Genomic DNA, 25,989 nt, shown 5'->3' with positions numbered 1-25,989 from the left:
CTGCGGGGACGGCGTTTTGCAATTCCTCTTGCATGAGTACTGGGAGTCAGGCCCCCTGCAAGTAGGGTGACCAGATGTCCCGATTTTGGGGTCTTTTTCTTATATAGGCTCTTATTACCCCCCCCCCCCCATCCCCATCCTGATTTTTCACATTTGCTGTCTGGTCACCCTACCTGCAAGAGGCCACGGATCGCCAGGATCCCCTCCCACTAAATGCTCACAGCAGCTTGGGTTCACAGCTTAAAAACCAGGTTGCAGGGGCCCTTTCCAGTAAGGGCAGCTAGAGGAACTCCATGTAAAAACCAGTTGGTTTCAAATCATGGTAAACTGCATTGCTGTAAACCATGCGAAGTAAGTTAGGAGCTTGTGTTGGTGGAGCTGCCATAGTCAGATGAAGGCCCAACAGGAAAAAGTTGAAATGCGGATTAATGATCAGACACTTTAACATATTTTCTGGAAGTTGGCAGTTGAGGCAGTGGTTTAGGACTATTAAAATGAACAGACAATTCTTTACTGATGGGATCTCTTGAAGATTGTATTATACTTTTTCTATGCTACAGTTGTACCTATACTAGCAACAATTTAGGTAAAGCAGGATTGTCTCTGGGGAAGCTGCTATTTTGCCATCTAGATTAGAAGTACAGTACAAAGCTGTTGTTTCCGTATGGCTATGCTTAAAATATGTATGCCCTCTTTACACACAGTTGTAGATTTGATGGTAACATTTAGATGCTATTAGGCTATCCTAAACTGTATTCATACAATTCTACTCAGGGAAAAATCTTCCAGGTTATTAAATACAGTTCTTCTAAAGAAGCCCTCTGCTTTCCCATATATATTGGGGGGGATGGGAGGAGAATGGCACCACTATTAATTTTGATGTCTTTAGGAAAAATGTCCTCTCCTTCCTTTGTTGGTTTTGATCGCACTATTTAGTGGACAGATTCTATTTCCAGATCTACAGTGTAATTAAATTGCATTTATAATTTGAAAAGAGACTGGAAAATGGCATTGTGTGGCTCCATGCATGTCTCTGAATTCCAGATTGATTTTACTAGTAAAGTGGTTATTTGTCTAAACTAGAAACTCTGCAAACTTAAACTAGAATCTGAAAACTAAGTCTGGCTCTTTCTGGTTCCTGCATCACCAGTAATATAGATCCAATACATAGGACTTAATTTTTGGCTGGGTAAGCAGATATGATTGTGAATGTACACAGGTAGTAGATCTGTTGAGCAAGAATACTACTGTTACATTGTCATTTTTCTTGGCATAATGACACTTTTAATTGCTGGTGCAGGTGAAAAAGATTTAATAAGATTGCCGTCTCAGTTAAGGCTTTAACAAAAAAAAAATTGTATTAATTTCAGCTCCATTCAAAAAAATAAGAGAAACCATGCTTCTCCAGTGGAAAGTATGAGACTGTTAGGAAAGAAGTCCTCACCAATTCCTGAATATACAGAGGAATCACATTCAATATAAAGAGGATAAAAGTATTTAAATCCGTGTTTTAAAAGAGCGTTAAAGTCACATTTTTCACATCTTTTGAAATTGGTGCAAAATCTTACCATATTTGTATTGTGATAGTGCCTGGAGGCCTCCACCAAGTCAGAGCTCCATTGTGCTAGATGCTGTACAGACATATTAAATGACTGCCCCTTCCCCAAATCCCATACAGTCTCAAAAACAAGATCTACTAAATGGATGAGACCAAAAAAAAAGGGGGGGGGAGGGTTGGTGAAGGTGAGAGAAGTGGGGTAACAAAAATAACGGTTAATGAAACATTTGATAATAGTGCATAGTTTCAGAATTCAGTGTCATTAAAGGTAACAAGGCTTTGCTTTTAATCTACACATATACTGAAGCAGTTTTCACAGAAGTTCTGAAATATTTTATGGGTGTCTGCAGATTCAAATCAAGGCCACAATATGCAGAGCTCAGTACAGGACCAGGACCCCACTCGGTGAATTATTACGTTCCTTAATTTCTACTATTAGGTTTAACTCCAGATGTTTTGTAATGTTTCAGGATTTGTCGTAATGGATGAAAACACAGGATACAATAAAGGTACTGAAGGAAAATAGATTGTTTCCTTTGTTAACACTGAAATTCAGAATTGATGTAAAATATTTTTTTTTTCCTCCCAGTTGAAGATGTGGTTGGTTGTCATGTTGAAGATGCTGTGACATTTTGGGCACAGGTGATGTAAAAAAACCTTCTTGAATAAGATACTCTAATAAGGTGTTTGTTTAATCTAGTTTCACACAAAAATGGCAGGGATGTACTTACCCATTAGGCATTTAAAATTTTGTGTATATGAATGGGACTTGGGGTAAAAAAGAAACTACCTTAGGTTCCAAAGTTGAACATCCAACAATGTGGTTAAAATATTCCATCCACCTGTTCAGTTGCTTAATACTGACATAAACAGGAGTCACATATTGCCTTCTGAATTGGATTAGAAAACTATTGACCATCAGCCAACTTAAATTTTGCATGGACTTATTCTATTCAGTGTACAGTAGGTCCTACGTAAAAGCTTGAATGTTAGAACTATCGATGTTGGATCCGGAATAGTATTGACCTTAGGGCCTTTAAATTTTTAACGTGACTAACTTTAACATTCTAACAAAACAAAAATAATTGAAAAATCTATTGTGATTCTCAAGTTAGAATGGGAAACAGCACACCAGGTTGGAGGTTTCTGTAACTTTTTGTGGCTTTTAATGAGAATTTGGTCTGTGTTGCTCATCCCCAGGTACATATATTGTATAACTTTAAACAATGGACATGCTATCTTTTGGGGGTGTAGGTGATGCCTGTGTTTTGTCAGGTATGTGGTGTTACAAGTAACACTTAAGATAACTGAAAAATTAGGGGAAAAATTCAGATTGTCTTGTTTTTACTTTGTGCATTTGACAGGACTTTGTTTATGGTTAGTTTCACTTTCCTTTATATAGTAAATATCCCTAATTCCTCATGTGGGCACACAGTGGCAGGAAAAGCAACACTTAGAATAGAGTAAATTATTGTAAAATCCAAAATTGGTAGGGGGACTCAGTGGCAGGTACGGTACCTGAAACTGCTTTTAACTTTTTTTTTTTAATTCACTAGATATCATGTTGATGGTGTCCTTTTTAATTACTTGAAATTAAGTAATTAAGAATACTGTATTGGCTTAATTGTATATGTAGTCACAGACCCATGATACATGAGTTTATTTAAACTACTTATAAGAAAACAGTCAATGCATAAATTTCTAAGGAGATCATTAGAGCTATCACTAGTAATAATTTCTTTCTTTAGAATTTGAATTTATGCTTTCTGCAACTTAATCCTAGAATTTTTCTAGTATTCTGTACCCTACTATTCTTTTAGTGTATAAGCGAGTCATTTTTATTACACTAATTTTTTTCTCTCCCTCTCCACACTCTGGATTTTCTACACTTTGAACTTAAAATAAAATATAATAGTTGTCTCATCTTCTGTAGTTGATATAGGTTTTTACAATTTGGTAAACCGAAATACAATTAAAAGGTCTTGTTAACATCAGTCAAACCAAACAATTATTCTTACAAGTAAGAAAACGAGATTAAAAAAGTTGTTGCCTTTTCCCATAATGTTGGAAGAGGAGTGTTACATACATATTCCAAAAAATATATGAATGCTCGCATTATATGAGTTTTTAAATCACATTTTTTGCAAGATCTCTTATGACTGTAGTTTTCACAAAATCTCTAAAAAAACTTAAGCTGTTAAAGTAAATATTTTTTTCAGACCAATTTTCTGCTAGAATGACATCTCACCATAGTACCTCGATATAATGCGACCCAATATAACAGGAATTCGGATATAATGCGGTAAAGCAGTGCTCCGGGTGGGGCGGGGCGGCACACTCCGGTGGATCAAAGCAAGTTCAATATAATGCGGTTTCACCTATAACGTGGTAAGATTTTTTGGCTCCCGAGGACAGCGTTATATCGAGGTAGAGGTGTATGTTCCCTAACCCCTGAAAGTCGCTTTCCAGTGTTGGACAGAAATTGCAAACAAGCTTGTATATACAGTTCAAAATTTGGAAGGTGAAAGTTGTCAGGGCAGTGCAATGGTGTCAGGATTAGTAGATGTTTTGACTTATTTATTGGTTTTTGCAACAGACGTTTAAAGGCTTTCAAATGATAGCTAACACTTTTCACTCTCCCCTTCTACTTCTTAGAACATGAGTAGAAATAATGACATCTTGAAATTAAGTCATGCACTGGCTGAAGTTTGTCCTCAGGCCAATTCAGTTTTTGGCAATCCTGATTTTACTAAGGTAAAGGGGTGTGTGTGTATGTATGTGTGTGTGTGTGTGTGTGATTTTTTTTTTTTTTACACATATGTAAAAATCTTTATTCTACACAACTGATTTCTTAGATGTTTTCTTGATTCTATTATTGTAATATGACTTTTATTCTCTCAACTAAAAAATAAACCCCAGATATTCAGGGGAAAAAATGTAAAATAGAGTACTAGTGAAAATTTTCTAGGGCGTGTGTTTATGTATATGTTTATATTCATGCACAAACTTATATGCTACTTAGGTTTACCTGTAACTTGCTTCATAGTAGACTACCTCATCTCCTGAACTGCATATGTGTGCAGGTAAATTAGATTATTCTTATGATCACCTTTCTGATTTCATTACAAAAATAAAATCCAGAAATCTCTACGATATTGTGGTTGGCATTTACCTTCTTCATAGCTATTATTATTGTTATTTATTATTTTCAGTAAAACTGTGTAGCATGGCACATATAGCAAAAGCTCCATGAATCCAATACATAACATGTTTTGCAGCATGGTAAAACATTTCTTCAAAGTATAGTATTGTATAACTAGATGTATTGAGGATTATATATTTTGAAGCCTCCAGCGTATGCTGGCGTAGGAGACAGGATACTGGGTTAGGTGGACTGCCACTCTGTTTCAATATTGTGCAAATATCCAGATTACAAACTGTTGAAAAATAAGTGTTCTAATGGACTGTGGTATATAATTTTGAGGTGCACTTATGCTTACAGAATGCCACTTTCTCTTCTGAACTACAGATCTACGGTGGATGTTTTTCTGAAGATAAATGCTGGTATAGATGCAAAGTACAGCAAGTGATCAGTGATGAAAAGGTAGGAAATATATTTTAGGATATTATTGTTCTTTACTGATGAATCACTTTTAAAAGCAAATATATGGAAACAAAAAATAATATACTTCTGAGGCTTATCGTTGCCTAAAAAAGTCTAAATCTGTTGTTACTTGCTTGGGGCATATGTTAAAGCAGAGGTGGGCAAACTACGGCCCGTGGGCCGCATCCGGCCCGTCAGACCTTTTAATCTGGCCCTCGAGCTCCCGCCGGGTAGCGGGGGCGGGGGCTTGCCTCACTCTGCGCAGCTCCCGGAAGCAGCAGCATGTCCTCCCTCCCGCTCTGATGTGTAGGGGCAGCCGGGGATTCCCTACATTTCGCCACCCCAAGTGCCGGCTCTGTAGCTCCCATTGGCAGCAGTTACTGGCTAATGGGAGCAGCAGGGTGATGCCTGCAGACGGGGCAGCACGCTGATCTGTCTGGCTGTGTCTCCGCGTAGGAGCTGGAGAGGGGACATGCCGCTGCTTCCAGGAGCTGCTTGAGGTAAGCACTGCCTGGAGCCTGCACCCCTGACCTCCTCCTGTGCCCCAGTCCCCTGCCCTAGCACTGATCCCACTCCTGCCCTCTGAACCCCTCGGTCCCAGCCCAGAGCACCCTCCTGCCCCGCAAACCTCTCAACCCCAGCCCCACCAGATGTCTCGATTTTTCGGTCTTTTTCTTATATAGGCTTCCATTATCCCCCAGCCCCTGTGCTGATTTTTCACACTTGCTGTCTGGTCACCCTAGACCCACCCCAGAGCCCTCACCCCCCTGCCCCAGACCTGATCCCCTTCCAGCCCTCTGAACCCCTCAATCCCAGCCTGGAGCACCCTCCTGCACCCCAAACCCCTCACTCCCAGCTCCACCCCAGAGCCCTCAAGCCCCCCCCAACACCGAAACCCCGTCCCCCAGCCCGGATCCCCCTCCCACACCCTGAATTCCTCATTTCTGGCCTTACTCCAGAGCCTGCACCCTCAGCCGGTGTCCTCACCCCCTCCCGCACTCCAACCCCCGATTTCATGAGCATTCATGGCCCACCATACAATTTCCATACCCAGATGTGATCCTCAGGCCAAAAAGTTTGCCCACCTATGCGTTAAAGTGATAAGTTCTTTTGGAAGCTTTAAGTTGATGGGAGGATTGGTACAGTGTGTGTATACCTTTGAAGTGACAGAGACAGACACACACACGTACCTAGAGTAACAGTTGCCAGTGTTATCAAGCAGTACCATTTCACTTCAGAACTTCTGAGAAGAGAAAATGGGAGTTGGGATCTGGCTGATAACATTCACCGAAATAATATTAGAGCTGATACTTACGGCTTTCAGGTGACTTTTTGTTTTGTTTTGTTTTTTTGAAGCTCCCAGGCTAGGGTTGTTTGGTAATGATGTCCAAACACAAGAGGTTTATTACCCTCACTAGAAATGGTGATATCCACTGTGGCTCATGCCCTAATGATTTGGGAGCTTCCTTTAATTTCACCTCTGCCCTTGAAGACGGTCTGATTTCACAACTTTTCCTATGTCATTTCATAGCCAGATTTAAAACTGGAAAAATTATCAGTGAAAAGCTGTTTTGTTCTTGAAACGAAAGTTTAAATTTAGAGTGAGGTGCTAAATTTGGGATTTTTCCCTAACTCAATGTTTTTCAAAGTTCGGGTCGTGACCCAGTACTGGGTCACGGCATGTAAAGCAGTGGGTCGCTCTGGTCAGCACTGCAGACCGTGACATTAAAAAGTCCTGTTGGCGGTGCTGCCCAGCTAAGGCAGGCTAGTGCCTACCTGTTCTGACACCGCGCTGCGCCCCGGAAGTGGCCAGCAGCAGGTCTGGCTTCTAGGCAGGGGGGCCATGGGGCTCCGCATGCTGCCCCCGCCCTGAGCTGCTTGCGTGCCTCTGCCTAGGAGCAGGACCTGCTGCTTGCTGCTTCCGGGGCACAGTGCGGTCCACAGTGCCAGGACAGGTGGGAAGCCTGCCTCTGCACCCGGCTGCGCCGCTGACCGGGAGCCACCGGAGGTAACCCCATGCCCTAACCCCGCTCCTCCATCCCTGCCCCAGCCCTGAGCCCCCCCAAACTTGGAACCCTTTCCTGCACCCCAAACCCATCATCCTCTGCCCCACCCCAGAGCCTACACCTCCAGCCCAGAGCCCCTCCCGCACCCCAACCCCCTGATCCAGCCCTGAGCCCGCCTCCCAAACCCGGAGTCCCTCCTGCACCCCAAAGCCCTCATCCCCGGCCCCACCCTAGAGCCTGAGGCCCCCCCCCCCCAAACTCGGAGCCCCTCCTGCATCCCAGACCCCTCATCCCCGGCCCCACCCCAGAGCCTGCACCCCCAGTCCAGAGCCCTGATCCCCTCCCGCACCCCAACCCCCTGACCCAGTCCTGAGCCCGCCTCCCAAACCCGGAGTCCCTCCTGCACCCCAAAACCCTCATCCCTGGCCCCCTCCTAGAGCCTGAGCGCCCCCCCCAAACTCGGAGCCACCCCTCATCCCCAGCCCCACCCCAGAGCCTGCACCCCCAGCCCAGAGCCATCCCTCCAAACCCGGAGCCCCTCCTGCATCCCACACCCCAACCCCCTGCTCCACCCCAGAGTGCCCTCCCACACCCTGAACCCCTCATTTCTGGCTGCAGCCCACACCCCAACCCCCTGCCCCAGCCCTGAGCCTCTCCCAAACCCCTCATCCCCAGCTCCATTGGGTCACGGGCATCAACAATTTTCTTCAACTGGGTCCCCAGAAAAAAGTTTTAAAACCATTGCCCTAACTTATCCCCTTCATTAAAAGAGATCTCCAAATGTAATATGAATATATATACAAATACATGTACATACTTCCCAAAAACTCAAGCTGCTAGCAAGCCAACACTTTAACTATTAGAGGAAAAGTAAGACTGAATGTGGTTTTTCATTTAAAAAACATTGGTACACAAACTGTTGAATTAACATAAGCAAATTGTAAAAACACCTTAGAACTTGCTTAACCTTTGAAATGTCCTGCTTTTCAGACCTACTTTTAATCATCAAATATATCTCCTTTCTGGAAATACCACAAAAACTGTAGCGTGCTCTGTGAGACTCGAATGGGCTGAAGTGGACTAATGAAACAATGAATGGATATTTCTAAAGATTGTTCTGAATTTTTTTAAAACTGTATACTTACTTAGTAAATATTTAGCTGTTTATGCAAGGTATTAGAACAAAACTGCTGAAGATTTCCTTTGAGAAGCCTCTTGTAATTTCAGGCACACTTATTGCCTTTTGTATCACCATCTTACTGTTTTTTTATTTTTATTTTTATATATCTGATACCATTTTTTCTTCAGATATCGAAACTGTAAGATACTTATTAGTTGTTTGTCAAGGTCTTTTGGCACCCGTCAATTGGGAGCTTGTTGCACTGAAATTGATAGTTTTGTACTTGAAGAGAAGTGGCAATTGCTTCCACTAAATGACATCATTGTCCCAGCTTATGGTAAGGGGTGCTATGAACAATGATTATTCTATACAGAATAGATTTACACTGGAAGAGATGAGGATTATAAATGTTCAGGATTTTTAAACAGAAAATGGAAAAGCTTTGACCTTGAAAACGCATTATGCTGACCATAAAAATGGCACAGTAACTTAGGACAACAAATTTTATATTTGTAAATTAAGATTTTATTTTTAATTTTCAGTTTTGATGGTGTAGTTTGAGCTGTGACTTCTCCTACCTAGTAGGTTTGCTTCTATAAGGGCTTAGCTATCTTTTCTGTATATTGTTCTTGATCAGATGTAGAACTCCCTTTAGGACTTGCACACTAGGATCCCAAGTGATATATAGTCCTCTAAGTACTGTATATTTTAATACATACGACTGTTGTAGACTTGTAGCAGCTATGCTTATTTATATTTGATATTATTGCCACAGTGTCAGGTATTATACATTGATTATGGAAATTCTGAGATTCTAAATCGATCAGAAATAGTTGAGATTCCAGAGAACTTGCAATTTCCCAACATGGCTAAAAAGTATAGACTCTGGGGACTACAGATTCCTCCTGATCAAGATTTAAATCAATTCGACCAGGTAAGTTATAGACTTCTAAATGCGTGGATGATGAACTGTGTAACAAATAAAGCCAAACTATCTACATCCTTTTTCATCCAAACGATTTTTCATCCTTAGGAATCCATAAAAGATGAATGGTGAGAATGTCTTTACCCATCAAGCTGAGACTCATGGGGGATATCTGTAAGATAGTCAAATCTCTCACCCTTAATGAATTTTAAAAGCCAAAATGGCTATCTTAAAAAATGAGTGGAGATGCTATCTAGATAGCCAGTAGTAGGTGGAGGATGGTCTTGGGAGCTCTAGGTTCTGTTCCTGGCTCTATCACAAACTCTCTCACTTAACCAAGTGATATGGCACTCTCTCTATTTCAGTGTCCGTCTTTAACGGAAATAATACTTCCCTAAATCAACAGGGAAGTATTCCCTGTTGGAATGGAACATGAATCCATTGATGGTTGTGAGTTGCTCAGGGATGATGATGATGATGAGTGCCACAGAAAATAAATAAATTTAATTCATTGGAAAGAATGCTGGGTTGATGGATGGAGCTAGAAAAATACCTGCCCTCTTGTCATCAGTGAGTGTGAATTTGCTTCCTCTTTGGCACTTCTGCATTCAACTGGTGGTTTAGAGGAGAATCGGGAGATTGTTGTTAATCTTATAGTTGGAGGTAGTAAAGCCTCTAATAAAGGCTGCCTAACAAATTCCATTGTAACCCACTGTTTCCAGTTACTTTCAACTGTGCCAAGCTTTAACTGTTAGGGCTAAATTTTTCCATATTTGCTCTCTGCCTCAGGCTGAACTTCTTCTTTTTTTGGGGGGGAACATCAGCAAAAACAGCATATTCAAAGAAATGGCTCAGTTAAGGGTGTTTTTTTTTCTGTTAAGTTGTTTTCAGCCACTTCTTTGAAGGGCTATATTACATCCCATTCCTCTCAGCCTTCAAACCTGCCAGTGTCTGACACTAGCAATCAAACTAATAACTGCAGTTCTAGTATTCCTAACTTTTGAATGCTTGATTTTTCAGTCTTGACATTTCAGTGTTGATATTCACAATGTAGATCTTAATATGTAATAATGTAATGACATTTGCATTCCATTTCAAGTGGTAGAGATGTAGCTGATCACACATTTTTATATAATTTGCTCTGTAGTAGTGAGGACTTATTTAAATGGGAGATATTTAGTGCTGCGGTTAAGCTTTAGCCATTTCATTTAAGTGACTATGACCAATGTGGATAAAATGTTGACAGCTAAAATGACGGCGGTAAGGGGTTAGAGGAATGGCACAAATCACATTATTATTTATAATACAATCTTTTCCTGTGTTACTGAAAGGTTAACCTTTGTATAATGCTGTTAAATATATGGCCTGGGATTTTCAAAGTGTCCTAATGTAGTTTGGTGCCCAACTTTCATTGAAAGTCTAACTCCTCTAGGCTCCACTGAAGTCTTTAACAGGTCTGTTTGCTGATGGAAAGTTAGTTGAGTTAAGCAAAGAGAAACTATTCACTGTGAGCAGTTTTATAACTTTTGTACATTTATTTTACAGGGGAGAAAGTTTTTATGCAGTTTAATTTTTGAAAAAGAAATAAAAATGAGACACAAAGCTATATACCAGGATGGTACCATTGTTGCCCAGGCCGAGTATGGAAAAGTGGATATTGGGGAAGAAGTGGCTAAGAAGGAGTTTGCTGAAAAATGCAAATCCCCTATAAATGCTAACAACTGCGAAGAGAAAAAAACAGATGTCGCTCAGTACCAACCCTGGAATGCAAAAGTTTCAGCTCCAGCATGGGAGAACAGACCCAACCCTTCAGAATCCAACCGACTGAAAGGGCATTTTGGTGACCAGATAGGTACCAACATGAGGAATGAAAATCATACTGGGAACCGTATACCTTTTGCGAAGTAAGACGGGGTGGGGTCTGATAGTGAGTGTCACTGTTTTGATATAGACTCATTACTGAGTGTGTATGTAGGAGAGGAAGGTGGGAAAAGCAAAAAGTGAGCAATTAAAGACAATAAATTTCAGCACTTGCTAAGTGGATGTTTTATCTCCTAAAAGCTTCCTTTACTGAAGAAAATATTTTGGATTTTTTGTGTGGATTATATGTCCAATGGTTAGTTAAGGGATAACTTTTATTATATTATATTGCACAAAACAATAAATAGCTGCAAAGATTAAGCCATTTACGTGCCTTGTCTTTGCTTAGTCCCAAAAGCCATTTGTTCTGCATATACTACAAAGCAAGAGATGTTACTGGCATCATACAACAAACTATAATTGGTACAAAACTATTATTAGTTTTAAAAATGCTGCACTTGTCTCTTGGACTTTCTAGCAACATAATAAGTTATAAAGATAGCCTGTTCTAAATGATTAATGAATTGGAGTTTGCATTCAAAGGACTGGTTTTTTGAAACTGGGCTGTGTTTATGTACACATGGTGTGTCTTTCTCCCACTGTATATTACTATTGCTGTGAATTGCAAGGGAAATTTATGAATGACCTGTGGGCATGGGTACAAAACTGGCCGTCCCAAAAGGAAGGTTGGTATGAAAATCAGGCCAAAAGACTTTACACAATCAGAATCAGGTTGGGAGACAGAATTTTTTTGGCATCTAATAGAACTGAATATAGAAGGCATCGTAAATTGTTCTCCTCCATCTCCTAATTCACTCCTCTTTCGTGTCTTCATTTTCTTTCCTCCTTTACTTTTATGTATTAAAAAAGAGAGACTCCATCCTTCTTGAGAAAGTGCTTAGCGCACAGTGTAGGAAACTCCAGCCCCGTTCAAGTTGGTCATCCAAAATCACTGAACACTTTTGAAATCTTTGCCCAACGCTCTTAATTATTGTTTTTTTCCTAGCTGAAACTTGTCTTTCTTATTAAAGACGGTTTCTGCTCTCTGACTCATTTCATTTGAGCTTTTATTCTCTTTAGTGTTATTACTCTTGTCTTTACTATTTTATTCATCTTCACGCTTGTGTAGCAGAGAGAGAGAGGGTCATGCAGTGAGAGCACAGCTAATTCTCTAGATATTAACTTTCTGAAGAATGTTTCCCCCTCCCCCTTGCTCTTGGAAGAGCTTGGGGCCTGGCTGTTAAGAGGTGTGGGAGAGTCTAGAAAAATTGATGGAAGTTGGGACATTGGTTCCAAGGTAAGGGAGAAGATGATGTGGAAGGTTTAGTCGAGGATTGAAGTTGCAAGGCATTGGTCCCTGCAATAATTTTGCAAAAGAGACAACACAGATATGCATTATATAAGTATGCACTCAGACATGTTGTTTTCAGCTTATGATAGAGCATATTGGTTACTTGTGCTGGAGCTTACCTGATTCAGTCAGTCCATGTTAATTTACCTCAATATTAAAAAAAAAAAAAATTCACTGTCCAAAAATGCAGAGTATAAAAGTGTATCTTTTGTCTGTTGGGGAAGGGAGTACAAGAGCTATGCTCAGATGAAATAAAGCCAAGTCTTACAACTGGAAGTAAGTATGTGTCTGTACCACTTGTGCTTACAGTGACAAGAGGTGGTGATGGTGGTCATAAATCTTTAAAAAGACATTCATGGTATCTAGAGTTTCCAGGGCTACAAGTTGCTGAAGAAGGGGAATGTGGGTGATAAAGATGCTGCTCAGCAACTGGAAACGCTAGGCAGCAGAATAAGTAAACGTCTTCTAAAAATATATAAATTTGAACTTCACTGACTGTTCATATTTTCCTGATCTCTTCTGTCTATTTAGGAATTTTATAGCGAGCCCATCACTGAAGCATCTGAGGGCATGACTTCCCCCATGTTATGTTTTGCAAGATCACATTCTGGATCACCAGGATGTTTGTTGGGACCATAATTTGGAATGCAGCTCAATTAGCTTGATAGTAAACTGCTTCATCCCTGAATTGCTTTGAAGTAGCCAGGACTGTTTCCTGAATTTTAGAGAAGTTCAGGGTCTGGTAAACAATTCATTCTTTCTTCCATCCTGCTGCAACAGCATTGTCCTCCATAATGTTCAGACTGGCCTAGGGAAATATGCACCTCCTGGCAGCAAGGAGATCCTAGCTTTCTACTTCCACCCATTCCCATGGCTGTTTTTAATAATTCTCTGCATATCACAACCTTTATTGAGTGAAGTTTTGTGTACATATGCCGATGAAGGAAACTGAGGCACAAAGAGGTTGTATACAAATCTGTTTGAAGACCAGCATGGTGTCGGAGAAAAACTGAGTTCTCACTATTTTGTTTAGGTACAGCAAGTCAGAAGCTTTATTAACTCTCACATGTGCAGAGGAGAGAGCAAAGCAGGTCTCTCTCTGGTAACTAATTACAGCAAGCATTTATACCTTTCATTACAGAAATAATGAGGGACAGCAGCATTTTGTTTATACATAGGCCATCTTGATATCTCATTTCCTCACTTGTTTTGACTCTTGCCAACATACAATTAGTTTCTATACCTTATCTACACAAGGTCTTCTACACCTTATCTATACTGAGGTCATAATGACTTCTTACACAGTTCTTTCTCACCCACCTCACACAATCCTCGCTTCTACAAATCTCGCGTTATCAGGGTTATCAGGGTCACAGCTAGCTTGACTCTTGCTAACAAAGACTGTCTCTTGCTAACGAAGCCTGACTTTTGCTAACAACCGTCATGCATTGCAGTTCCCTTCTGTCAGTTCTTTTCTCTGCTTCCACAACGGGAAGGTCACACTTGTAAAGAAATGTGGCATAATTTCATCATGTATAATTGCTTATAGAATAGATTTCTATTCTTGATCTGTATGACTAAGATGTTCTTGACAGTCATGATTAAAGAATTGTTGTACCATTATAAAATAAGCATCTTGATTCTGTTAATATTCATTTATTTTTAATAGGGAAAAATTGATGGCTTGTGACTTTAATATGGGGTCAAACATCAGTTTGGCAAAAATAAAACAGGATCAGAAACTGATTGTAGAGAATGAAAAGCTCAGAAACGAGAAAGAGGTTCTCCAAGAGGAAAATCAAATTCTCCTCCAAAATTCTAAAGAACTAGAATCGACAATTGCACAGCTGAACCATCAAGTGCAGGTACGTGAAAAAGCGAGGGAGATTCTCCTGGTGCCCTTTCGGTCCTCAATATCAAGATTGCTTATGATTGGTAACTTCATAATTTTGCAGTAGTAGTTTACTTACCTGTCTAATAGACTCATCTGATTAATTTCTGTGGAAATCTGTCTTCCACAATAGACTGAATCTTGCTTCTGGCATATAGACTGAAACTTCTTTTGTACAGAGGAGAGGTCACATTGGCTTTGAAAATGTCAGACTATGTTGAACCATCCACAACTTGTTGAGTCACGGAACTGAATGAAATAGATTGCTTCCCTAACTGTGGTGCCAAATAAAACACAAGCATGTGTGTGTGATACTCCACGGTGAAAGATGTTTATTCTAATTGAGAAACATAGTACTTAGTAACAGATTTATTGTTTGATTTTGAAAATGGATATGTGGAATACAGTGTGAAAGAAAATGCTTGACCCAAATTATCAAAATGAGAACGTGTCTCATGAGTTAAAAGTATCTTGTGTTAGCTCAGGTTTGAAGAGCATGAGATATGTACATTTCAGAGCTGTTGAAAGAGCAGGTTACCTTTGATCTGATTCCTTGAGGTTGGGCAGTTGAGGTGGGTGGGTGTCTCCGTCCCATTCTTCCTGAGATGTGCACTTGTGGAGGCCAATCTTCAACTGTGAATACAGGTTTTGGGGTGTTGGTAGAGTAACCTGCACACAGGTGCCTGTCTCCTCTCCCGTTCCTGCTGGACAGCAGATCAAACTGAAACACAGGGAGGAGAACTCAGGACTGGGAGTGCAAGTGAGGGGAGCAGGAATGTTCAGAAGCAGCGTTGCTACCCAGTAGCACTGCCATGTCCTGTGGTGAATTGCCCCTCTTTAGGAGGGCAGCTGTTTTTGCCTTGTCTCTCCATGACTGATCAGTATGCAAAAGTAGTCACCAGCGCTTCTGTCCTCTGAAGATACTATCAAATCGTTGTAATTCCAGGTAAGTCGGAGTAACCTTGGGTATGTCTACACTGCAGTTAAGAACCCACGGTGCCAGCTGACTCTGGCTTGGGATAAGGGGTTTAATTGTGGTGTAGATGTTTGGCCCAAGCCCAATGTCTACACCAAAATTAAACAGCCTCTGAACCTGAGCCCTGGAAGCCTGAGTCAGCTAGCGTGGGCCAACCGGGAGTGTCTAATTGCAGTGTACACATACCCCTTAACAAACAAGGTGGCAGCAAATGGCACATAAGTGAAGTTGTTTGAACGCCTGAAGTACAGACAAGCCCTTTTAAAGGAGATAGAATCTCTGCCTTCTGAGAGTTCTACTGGTTTTCTTCTCACTTCCTAAGCTGAAAGGTTGAGTGTCTTTTTATATTAATCATGCATAACCATGTTTAAATGAAAAGGTTGTGACATAGTACTTAAAAGACAGGTCTTCCCCTGCTTCCATTCCCATGGCTGCATGCTGCGTGGAGCAATTTAGATAATTGATTTTAAAAAATCCTCTTGATTTATATCAGTTTGAAGCTTTCTAAAACTAATTGGAAAATGATTATTATTGCAACTTTAGATTAAAATTCAATATGAACTCAACTATAGATGCTGTTATTCTAAATGGCACTCCTAGTAGGGTATCTTATTTGAGTTTTACAAAACTGGTATAAGCAAAAGAAATAAATAAATACTGACTCTAAAAGACCTGATCCTGCTAATAGTTAAGCAGGTATGTAATTTACTCACAAATGTTCCTGTTGACTTTAAGGTTTAACGAGCATAAGTATTTGCAGTGTCCAAGGCTAAATTACTTTTATTAAAAACTGTACTCTTACAGACAGCCTTTGACCCTTCAAAACAAAATTTCTGTGTTAACTTGAAAAGTTATTTTGAACTCTTGAAATACACATGCACCAATGTTTTCAAAAATAGGCTAAAATTAGGTGCCAAAAGATGGATTTAGGAGCCTGAGTGGGATTTTTAAAAGCACCTAAGTGATTTATGAGCACAAGTCCAGTTGACTGCAAACCCTGATCGAGGAGTGTAGCCTGGTATGAGTTTTTCATTTTGATTGATTTGTGGAAGTTCAGTATATTGGAAGAGTGGTGTTGATTGCAAATACAGCACAGGGTATTTGCTTATCAATTGGTGTGTGCATTTGTGGTGTTCTGACAGTAAAGATACTAATTGGGCCCTGGACTTATTTTTTTCAGCATTGATGAGCATTTTAAGTGTAAAATTTCTTAGTGGAAGGAAAATCTCAATAAAATCTGAAACTCTGCTAACAATTAGGAAACGGAAGAAGTACAAAGCATCCCCTTCAACAATTTAAGACTAAAAGGGGAAGGAAGTAAAGAACTAGCAATATTTAAATACAAAAATATAATTTTTGAAAATCATGATTTTCATCCACCATTGTTGCATGACCATATATAGCCATTTTGTCTGTGCTGGGCACAGGCTTGTCTGTATTTCATTTCTAGTTTAAAAATCCCAATAATACTGTGTTTTAGTAATCTAGGTTAACAATTTAACCATTGTTTGTGTCCTTTGTCACCACCCCTTTTCCCGCCCCTGCCAAAAAATCAATAATGCAGGAAGAAAAGGAAACATCTAAGGAAACTCTTAAACATTTGGAGAAAACGCTGCATACGTATGTAGGAACTAAAATGAGAAGTTTGGCTGCCCAGGTTGAGGTACTGAAAGGTGTTAGGTATGTACAAGTTTTTTAACTGTACCAAATTACCACTGCTGTATTTTTTACTTTTAAAATGAGTGCATGCTATTTGTTCTCTCGTTCAATTTTAATTTTTGTAGTCATTATTCTATTTTCCTTTTAACAAAACTAACATGAAAAGACATAGAGAAGTCTTTTTGACTTGCTACTACAATCCTTGACTGAAATCTGCAGCTTTTATGTCCAGCTGTCAAGGTGGCAGGCTAGTTCCTGCCTTCCAATGTTGGTTGGATAGATCTGAAGAATTTAGTTTAGATCTTTGTATTTCTTTCTAACCATCATAGCAAACAGCTTGAAATTCCTATTTAGTGTCCTGAGGCAGGTAGTTCCTGATAAAAGTTGTTAAAAAGTATGGGCACAGTGAAATACTTTCACTGCTGATCATTGGCTAGCCATTCAAATTACACCTCCCCTATCCGGGGTGGGCTTGTAGAGCGCATGCTGCTATTGTTGTTCAAGCTAGCTAGATCAGAGCTAGCTCAGGTATGGCTGTGCGTGCTGCGGTCACACCTTTGATTGCTGTGTAGACACAAGTCTTTCCTGTGGTTCCCTCTCTGTGTTGCCTTTTTGTTGTGTTGTGGGTTGCAAAGTGAAACAAAATGAAGCAGTACAGGGAAGCTGTGGAAAGGGGCTGTGTTGGGAGAAGTCTAAGATAGAAGTGACCATCAATTCTAGTGAGAAGGAAGTTGCTCTAGTGTGTTTGAGAGAAAATGGATGAGCTTTTCAAAGAGAGAGGTGCCCTGGGGTAAAGAATAAACAAATCTAAGAAAAATGAATAGACAAAATATAAAGGGTGGGAATGAGGAAGTTCAAAGTAAGAGAGACAACACAATTGTAGCCTTTTATGCTATTGAATATTCATGTATACCTGTTATTTCCTGTAGTATTGTGTTACTTGCTGGCAGATGTCATACCGTTTAATTATCTTCTTTTTTGAGATGGGAGTGGGTAAGAATACCTGCAGGGACAGCAGAAATTTCACTTGATTCATTGTTATTGGATATGAAATTAGGTTAATGTGGCAGATTTTTAAAAACAATTATGTGCACCACTATTGAGTAATATTGTTTCAAGCTATGAAGAAAAGTGTTTTCCAGCTAAATATTCTTGTTTAATTCTTTCTCTCCTCATCACTCAGGCATTCAAATATGAATGTTCATTTTGGAGATAACCTCTTCAGAGCTGTAAAGGAGGTTACTGAAAGATGTCTCATTGCTCCGTCTTCCTTGGGAAAGTTGGAGAAGATTTGGGCAGAATATAACTTGGCTCAAGAGATGATTCGATTGTGCAAAAATGTGGTGGGTTGGATGTTTTTTCTCAGAGCTGTATTTTATAGGCTGTTGATAGAGTACATTAGTCTTATAAAGTGAACTCTGTTATCATGAATAGAGAATGGAAAAATCTACCTTGCCTTAGGTAACTGCAGTATTTTCCAGAAACGATAAATTTGGATTGTTCGCTTCATTTTAAAGAAGATTAAACTTTTGACACTCCTGATTTAAATGAGGCGATTGGGGCATTCAGAGCCATCAGAAAATGGCAAGTGAGGGTTATTGGTATGCTCCCTGCTCAGAAAGCGAGGACACGTGGTATGGGTTTTAATGATACTGCAACTTTATTAGGCACATTACATCCAAGGTTCTCATCACGGGACAGTCCAGTGCAGTCACTTGCACCCCATTGGTCTTTTGCCTGTTTTGGGGGGTCCCACTACAGAAGGAGCCAGTCATCAAACTAAGAGGTTCTCTGTGTGCCTCCACTTGCCCTCTAGCATGCCCCCTTTGGCAGTTGAGGCGAGAAGGGACTTGGGCACCCCTCCACCCCTCAGCCAACATTGCTCTCAAGCACATTGATGGGGCGGTCCCCCTAGGGTAGTATCCCAGCTTATGGTTTGCACTTCCCCCATGGGGTTTAGACACATGCCCCATCTCATAAGGAGATGCCCTTGGGAGGCCCCTATGTTACCTTTTTGGATCTGGAGCCTAAATCAGCAAGTTCCTGCACTGGTTATCTGCCAAAAGTTGTGGCAAGTAAATGTCTCTTCGATAGTTCCAAATTGCCCTCCGGGACAGGGAGAATCCCAGCCCTATGGTTGCCCAAAACTCAACCCCTGGATTTCATTGTGAGGAAGGTGAGAAAACCTCACCAGCCTTGGCCAGTTTGTGGTATGTAGAAACATTCCTTCCCAGCCCCAAAGTGGTGACGAGCACAGCCCGCAGCAACCTAGATAAGGAAGGGAACGTGGGTTGACTGCTGGAAGCCAGCAAACAGAAGTGGCCCTGAGCATGGGGATCCTATCATGGCTGCAAATCTTGTGCCAAATTCCATGAGACCTTATGGCTCCAAATCCCATGAAACCTTAAGCCCACCCTGGAAGTTCTGAGGGGGCTGGCAGTCTTATGGGATCCACTCTGTGCTGTTTGCCCTCTTTGGTTGCACCATCAAAACGCACCCCTTCCTAGGCTCAGGGCTCTTTTAAGTTGTTATAATAGGAAACTAGTTTCAACTTTAATGTTGGAGATTGTCTTTCTCTGTCACACACCACAAGTGGTCTTTGAGACAGTATGCTAAATACAGAAGAACTCTATGCTCCCTCTCTGTGGTAGGGAAAAAACAAAAGTGTTAACGATACAGAAATGGGTGTGATGGTCTAGTGTAGGAGAGAGCATGCCACCCAGCATAGCCATTGGCAGCCTCTTTACGTCAGTTAACTTGATTGGAGCTGGCCTGAGTCAGGGAGGGTTCAAGTTTATGTGCTTTACGGGTGATTGATGGACAGGGTACGGTCTCAGCCTCTGGGAAAGGGGGATCCCCCTCTCCATGTCTCCCATGTATGGCTCCAGTATTGGGAGCAATCAAAGAGGGGAGTGGTTGAAACCAGTGTCCTGTGGAGTCCTTGGGACCAGCAAGAGAAATCAATGGTGTGTATGTGTTTTGGGGACAAAGATGAGGGGATTATACTTCCGCTAGCAGGAAGCTGCTTCTACCTCAGATACTTCTCCAAAGCTACCCCAGGGAACCGGGGAAGGAACCGTTATCCCCACAACACCCCTCTCCCGTCCAATGTGCACGCACATGTGCTATTTTTCCCTGCTTGCGCTCCCGAGCGGTGGCTTCTGTAGGCTTCTCTTACAGGCTTCCTGTGCACCCCATCCCTCTTTGGTGCTGGCTTGTGCTGCTGCATGTTCTGTAATGTTTACCTACTCATAATTCTACTGTAGAGGCTAAAATAATGTTTGCTAGGAGTCTTAAGTTTTTAAGACAATGGAGAATGCTGTAATATAGCTTTATCCATTGATCTCAAAGGACTTTACAGAGCAAGTTAAGAGTATCATAAGTGCAAATTAGCTTTTGTTATTAATATATTTATCCCTTTCTGTATAACCTTCCTACCTTGGACTGTCACAGGCCGAGTTCAGCACTTCTGCAGATAAAGTGAACCCTGAGGCTTTATCATTGCTAGAAAATATAATTTTATCTTATGAAATGTGAGACCAATAGACAATATGTCATGAATTTTCTCCTAAATTTAAGAATAAACACTTGAAGTAGGACTGTTTACTTCCCAAGCACTGCGAAATTATACTGATGCATTAGCTCATGAAATGGACTAGAAAAATTACTGTTAATAGAAGTGAAACAAGTCTATTTTCCTCACCATGCATGAGAAATATTAACACTAAACAACAGTAAAAAAGAAACTGATATTTTAAAATTTTCAGTTTTTAATGATCCAGTAGGTTAATTGTAAACAACATAAAGAGATTTATTTTTAAAAATATTTAACTTTGCTCTGCATGGGTAACACCCACTATGAACACATAGTTTAACAGTAAAACAAATGAGCTTGCTTTAATTTGTTTATGGAGAGGTGGTCAGTAAGGAAGAGAAAAAGGCAGGTTGCCAGGGCTTAGGGTTACCATACGTCCTCTTTTTCCCGGACATGTCCGGCTTTTCAGCAATCAAACCCCCGTCCGGGGGGAATTGCTGAAAAGCCACACATGTCCGGGAAAATGGCCGGCACTTCCTCTCCCCCTGTGGCTCTGCTCCACTCCTCCTCTCTCAGATTTACAGAGCCAAGCTGCCCGAGCAAGCGCTACTGGCTTCAGGCAGCACCCCCCCCCCGCCTCCGGACCCCGAGCCCCCAGCCAGGCACTTCTCCTACCCGGCTCCAGCTGAGCTGCTCCCACGGTGCAAGGTCCCGAGGCAGGGGGGGTGCTGCCTGAAGCCGGTAACGCTGGCTCCTGCAGCTCTGCTCTGTAAGTCTGAGGGGGCGGAGCCGAGCAGCTCAGTTGGAGCCGGGGGAAGGGACGTGTCCAGCCAGCTCTGGGTCCTGAGGTAGGGGAGGGCTGCCAGAAGCCAGCAGCTCGGCTCTTACAGTCTGAGCTGGGAGGAGCAGCTCAGGTGGAGCCCAGGTAGGAGAAGTGCCTGAAGCCGGTAGCACTAGGGCAGCTTGGCTCTTAAACAGAGCCGAAGAGTCAGGGAGCAGCAAAGCTGGGCGTACCATGCGCCGCTGATTGCACAGGTGGGGGGCAGCGCTGGGGGAGCTGCTCCGGGGAGTCGCCAAAAAGCACTGACTGTGGTGGGGGAGGAGGGGAGGGCAGTGTGAGAAAGGCAGGAGTGTGCAGAGGGATCAGAGCTCTGGCTGCGATGGGCATCGGGCTGCCTTGCCTGCAAGTGGATCAGAGCTCCTGGGGCTGGGGTGTGCTGTATGGCACTCAGCTCCCCATTTGTGATGAGACACAGCAGTGTGGTGGATCACTGCGAAATACCTGCCCAATCAGAGCTGCGGGGGCAGGGCTTGCAGGGGCTGGCTCCGACAGCTCCCATTGGAGCTTTTCCCAGCCAATGGGAGCCTCTGAGCTTGGCTTGTGGCGGGCCAAGCACGTGGAGACCCTGGCTGCCCCTGATCCTAGGAGCAAACACAATGCCAAAACGAAAATACAAAGTTCACTACATATAAAGAATTACGTTTTAGAATTAAAGAATTAAATAGCTCAAAATGTCCGGGATTTTACCGGGCAGGGAGGAGAACTGGGTGCTCCAAGGCATCTGGGGAGCTGGGAAACAGAACAGTGTGAGCTGCGTGTCCTGACCGCTCCCAAAAACTGAGGGCCGGGGCAGATCCTCCACTGAGCAGCTTCATTAAAGTCATGGGAGTCTATACTAGTGGAGTGCCTGACTTTAGAATTGGTGCAGCTGTTTCGTGTGGCTGGGAGGGAGGAGGGGGAATGTGGGGTGCTCAGGGGAGGGGGCGGAGACTTTGGGGAAGGGGTTGGAATGGGGACAGGGAAGGGGCGGAGTTGGGCGGGGCCGGGGGTGGGGAAAGGGGTGGGACCGGGGGAGGGGAAGGGGCGGAGTTGGGGCGGGGCCGGGGCCCCATGGAGTGTCCTCTTTTTTCAATGTTCAAATATGGTAACCCTACCAGGGCTTTGATATCCAAAATTGTTTAAGTACTGTAGCAGCAAAGAATAAAGAGAAAGAAGGAGCTTACAGGCCTAGAACAGTCTTAAGGATTCATTTTAATGACTTTTCCTTTGGAACATCCTTCATCCCAGATGAAGTAGCAGCAGTTGGAAACTTTTTGAGACACATGGGTTAATCAAATTTGAGCAGCAGAGGACACATAAAACAAAGATCCAGGCTAAGAGTGAAACCAGCACTTGAGTGATCTGCAGAATTCGTTTTAAGGTCTCCCTCTCTTATCACTCCTGACTTGCTACAATTCATTTATGGAAAAATCACTTAGAAAAATAAGCTGAGCAAATGCTAGAAGTGATGAAGTGACCTGATGCGTGAAGAGAATCTTTCTAGTCTCAACATGTTTGTTCTCTGTGAGATAATTGGATAAGATTGGAACCATCTGCAACCAGCGTGTAGTTTTCTGTGAAGAGATTTTGTAGTAGTCTATTACAGCACATAGAATTGTTACATGATAAACATCATGAAGAGAAGATCTCTTCACATGGCAAATTTTTGTTAATCCTGATTTGCTCTAATTGGTGTGGCATAGCATTGGGGTTCTGCTCCCTGCTTGTTGTGGATGGCTAACAGTATGACAAATGCTACACGCCAGTCAAAAGTTTCTTTTTACAAAACTGTACTTTGGGTCATGTTTGACCTGATGTGTCTCCAGTTACATAGAATCTAGCTATCATCTTCTTTGCAATCTTGTTTGAGCGCTCTGACTGTGCATTAAGGAGAACAAGAGTTGCCGAGGCAGTGTTACAAGTAGCATGAAGAGGAAAAGTTGAATAGACAGGTAATACTGTCAGGGGACAGGCAGGCCTGAGATGAGCAGAGGACATACAAATGGGGAAGTGTGTTCAGGCTTGGAGCAGCCTGAAAAATTAATTTAGACACCAACTCCCCAGGTGAAGTGGTAGCAGCTAGGGGCAGAATATTTTGCCGCTCCAGTGGAATTTGTGGCAAGTACCCCTGAAGTCTTTGGGAAGTGTAGAAGAAAGAATTTGAGTTGTAGTGACTCAATACCAAAACCACCTTTCTTAAATAAAAAATATTTTTTTTGTTTTTAACAAAAGCTGTACTGTTTTTAAAGGACATAATGGTATTAAGACTTTTTCTAATGAATTACATAAATTTAAAATCCATGTATAAGTGGAATAACACACTCCATAGAGTGTTAGTTAATAAGCACATGTATTGGGTTGATGAAAATACAAGGGATGCACCTCACAGGTTGATTAATATGCACCTAATCATCATTACATACATCTAAATAATGTTGATCTAAATGTTGAATTTTAATCTATCTACAGTTGAACAGATCTCAAAGTTTGAGAAATATTTGTTGTCTGCAAAATTCTCTGATGGTTTTAGTTCCATATGCAGTTTGAAATGAAGTGTGTAAAAACCCAGTGAGCCCAAATAGGCAATGGACAGAAAATTTGTTGATCATGTCTGCTTGCTCATTCTGCCCATTTAACTCATTAAAACAGTTTTTATTAGCTCCTTCATGCTATGCACTAGCCTTAGGAACATTATTGATATTTCCTCAATTCTTCCTTCTCTATCCTCTCTGCTATGTAGGTATTTTATCTTGTCACATCTCTAATTCGTTTGTAAGATCTTTGAGGCAAGGATCTTTTCTTTTTTTTTTGGCAGGCACGTAACAGTGTAAATAACACATGAGCAAGTAAACCCAATACCGCACTGGTTTGCATGAGGAATATAGTACTAGATGCAGGGCAAATGACATAATATGATCTTAATTTTCAGCATCTTTACTTTCCCCAGTTTTCTTAGACTGGTTTAACTAGATTCTTCCGATTTTTATGTGTACAGCTTGCAGTGGGTGGCTTTTGAGCCTGTATAGTAAGTGTAAGGTAAAGCAGACCTGATATGGAATAATGAGACACGCATCTAGATGCAGTTTGGCAAGTTGTTGACCCTGTTTTTTATCCAGACTGGGTTTATGTACACTATGAAGGTCTGCCCTTTCCTAATGGGACTTGAGAGTTGCATCTCTGCGCTTAGTGCTCCATGTGGAAAGTCTCTAATTTGGTGGTTTTTGCCTCTGGCACAAGTGAACAGGCGCAAGCGACCAATTAAATGGTAGACATTTTGGGGATACTAACACCGTTGATCTTGAGCCGTTTGTTGGTTTCCCAGGGCGACCCTAAACCTCTGACTATCAGAAGCCAAGAGAAGAAGACAAGAGTGGATCACTCTGATTATCTGTTTCTGTACACTTCCCCCTGAAGCTCTCGTTTTGGCCACTGTTGGAGACAGGATACTGGGCAAGATGGACCATGGTCTAACCCAATGTGGAAGCTCTTGTGTTCGATTGGTCGGCACTAGTCCAGAGTACCATCTGATGCTTTTTTTAACCTGGTTTTATCCTCAATTTAGTTGCACCTTTTGCTCTGCAGTCTTGATGTTTTGAGGAATTATTTTGTGTTTTGTTAGAATTGTCTGTTTTACATTGCAAGTTCTTCAGGGCAAGGAGTGTTTATCTGTTTGTAAATTTACCTGACATTTTGCATTATTATGTAAGTGTTCTTAAGAATGAGCTCATTTGTTTTGAGGGGCAAAACGATATAAAGCCTATACAATATTTCATATCCAGTTGGATATCAGTGATGCTTGTAATGATTAGGGACAGCAGTGCTCCCTGGGGTTAAAGCTTGAAAATAGAAGGCCAGAAGAGACCATTATGATCACCTAGTCTGACCTGTATAACATGAGCCATAGAAAGACATGCTATCATGATTTAAAGACTTCAGGTGATGGAGAATGTACCCCATTCCTATGTAAGTTGTTCCCCAGTGGTAACCATCGTTAATTTTTTTGTCTGTTTTTTGTCTACCTTCAGCTTCCAGCCATTGAGCTCTTTAGTTTCTTACCGTAATATAGGTTTTCCAGATTTTGTTCTTCATGGAGCTATTTTCTGAACTCTTTCTATTTTGTTAATAGCTTTTTTAAAATATGGGCTCCAGAACTTGCACATTGTATTGCAGTAATGGCCTCATTAATGCTGTATGAAGTGGCAATACCACCTCTCTACTTTGAGTCCGTATTCCTCAACTTAAACATCGTCAAATACCTTATAGAAGTTTTCAGTATATTATGTAACAATTATTTTTATCAACCAAACTTTGTCTTTTCAGAAAGTGATATCAAGTTTGTTTGACGAGGCCTATTTTCCATGAAACCATGTTGATTGACATTAATTATGTTACCGTCCTTTAATTCTTAATTATGTCCCATATCCACTTTTCCATGATTTTGCCCAGGATTGATGTCACACTATCCAACCTATAACTACGCATAGCATACCAGTTATCTTTTTAAAAATATTGGCTTCAGCACCTTTTGTACAGATTGGTAATGTGTTTTTACAGCAGATTTGGAAAGCTGTAATTTGGTTTTACATTCATATGTCTACTAGCCCAATGGAAAAGTCTTTTACGCTTCTGCTGATGTGGCACTTGATGGAATTATTTTAATCCTAATTCTTAATTTTTTGACAAG

At 41.4% G+C, this 25,989-nt stretch overlaps 1 protein-coding gene across 1 annotated transcript in view; it reads left to right on the top strand.

The window, feature by feature from the left end:
• Positions 1–2,030: 2,030 nt before the first annotated feature.
• STK31 (serine/threonine kinase 31) overlaps positions 2,031–25,989 on the top strand; it is a 102,195-nt gene continuing 78,236 nt past the window's right edge. Inside the window, exons 1-9 of the mRNA XM_054021080.1 lie at positions 2,031–2,067; positions 2,148–2,200; positions 4,214–4,312; positions 5,088–5,162; positions 9,064–9,222; positions 10,759–11,117; positions 14,094–14,289; positions 16,856–16,971; positions 18,134–18,293. Of these exons, the coding sequence (XP_053877055.1) occupies positions 2,040–2,067; positions 2,148–2,200; positions 4,214–4,312; positions 5,088–5,162; positions 9,064–9,222; positions 10,759–11,117; positions 14,094–14,289; positions 16,856–16,971; positions 18,134–18,293 (1,245 nt within the window). The 5' untranslated portion in view covers positions 2,031–2,039. The remainder of the gene's footprint in view (positions 2,068–2,147; positions 2,201–4,213; positions 4,313–5,087; positions 5,163–9,063; positions 9,223–10,758; positions 11,118–14,093; positions 14,290–16,855; positions 16,972–18,133; positions 18,294–25,989) is intronic.

Source organism: Malaclemys terrapin, chromosome 2, assembly GCF_027887155.1.
Source record: "Malaclemys terrapin pileata isolate rMalTer1 chromosome 2, rMalTer1.hap1, whole genome shotgun sequence".
Lineage (NCBI taxonomy): Eukaryota > Metazoa > Chordata > Testudines > Emydidae > Malaclemys > Malaclemys terrapin.
Note: the sequence above shows the minus strand (reverse complement) of the source record. Positions and strands in the feature narration are given on the sequence as shown.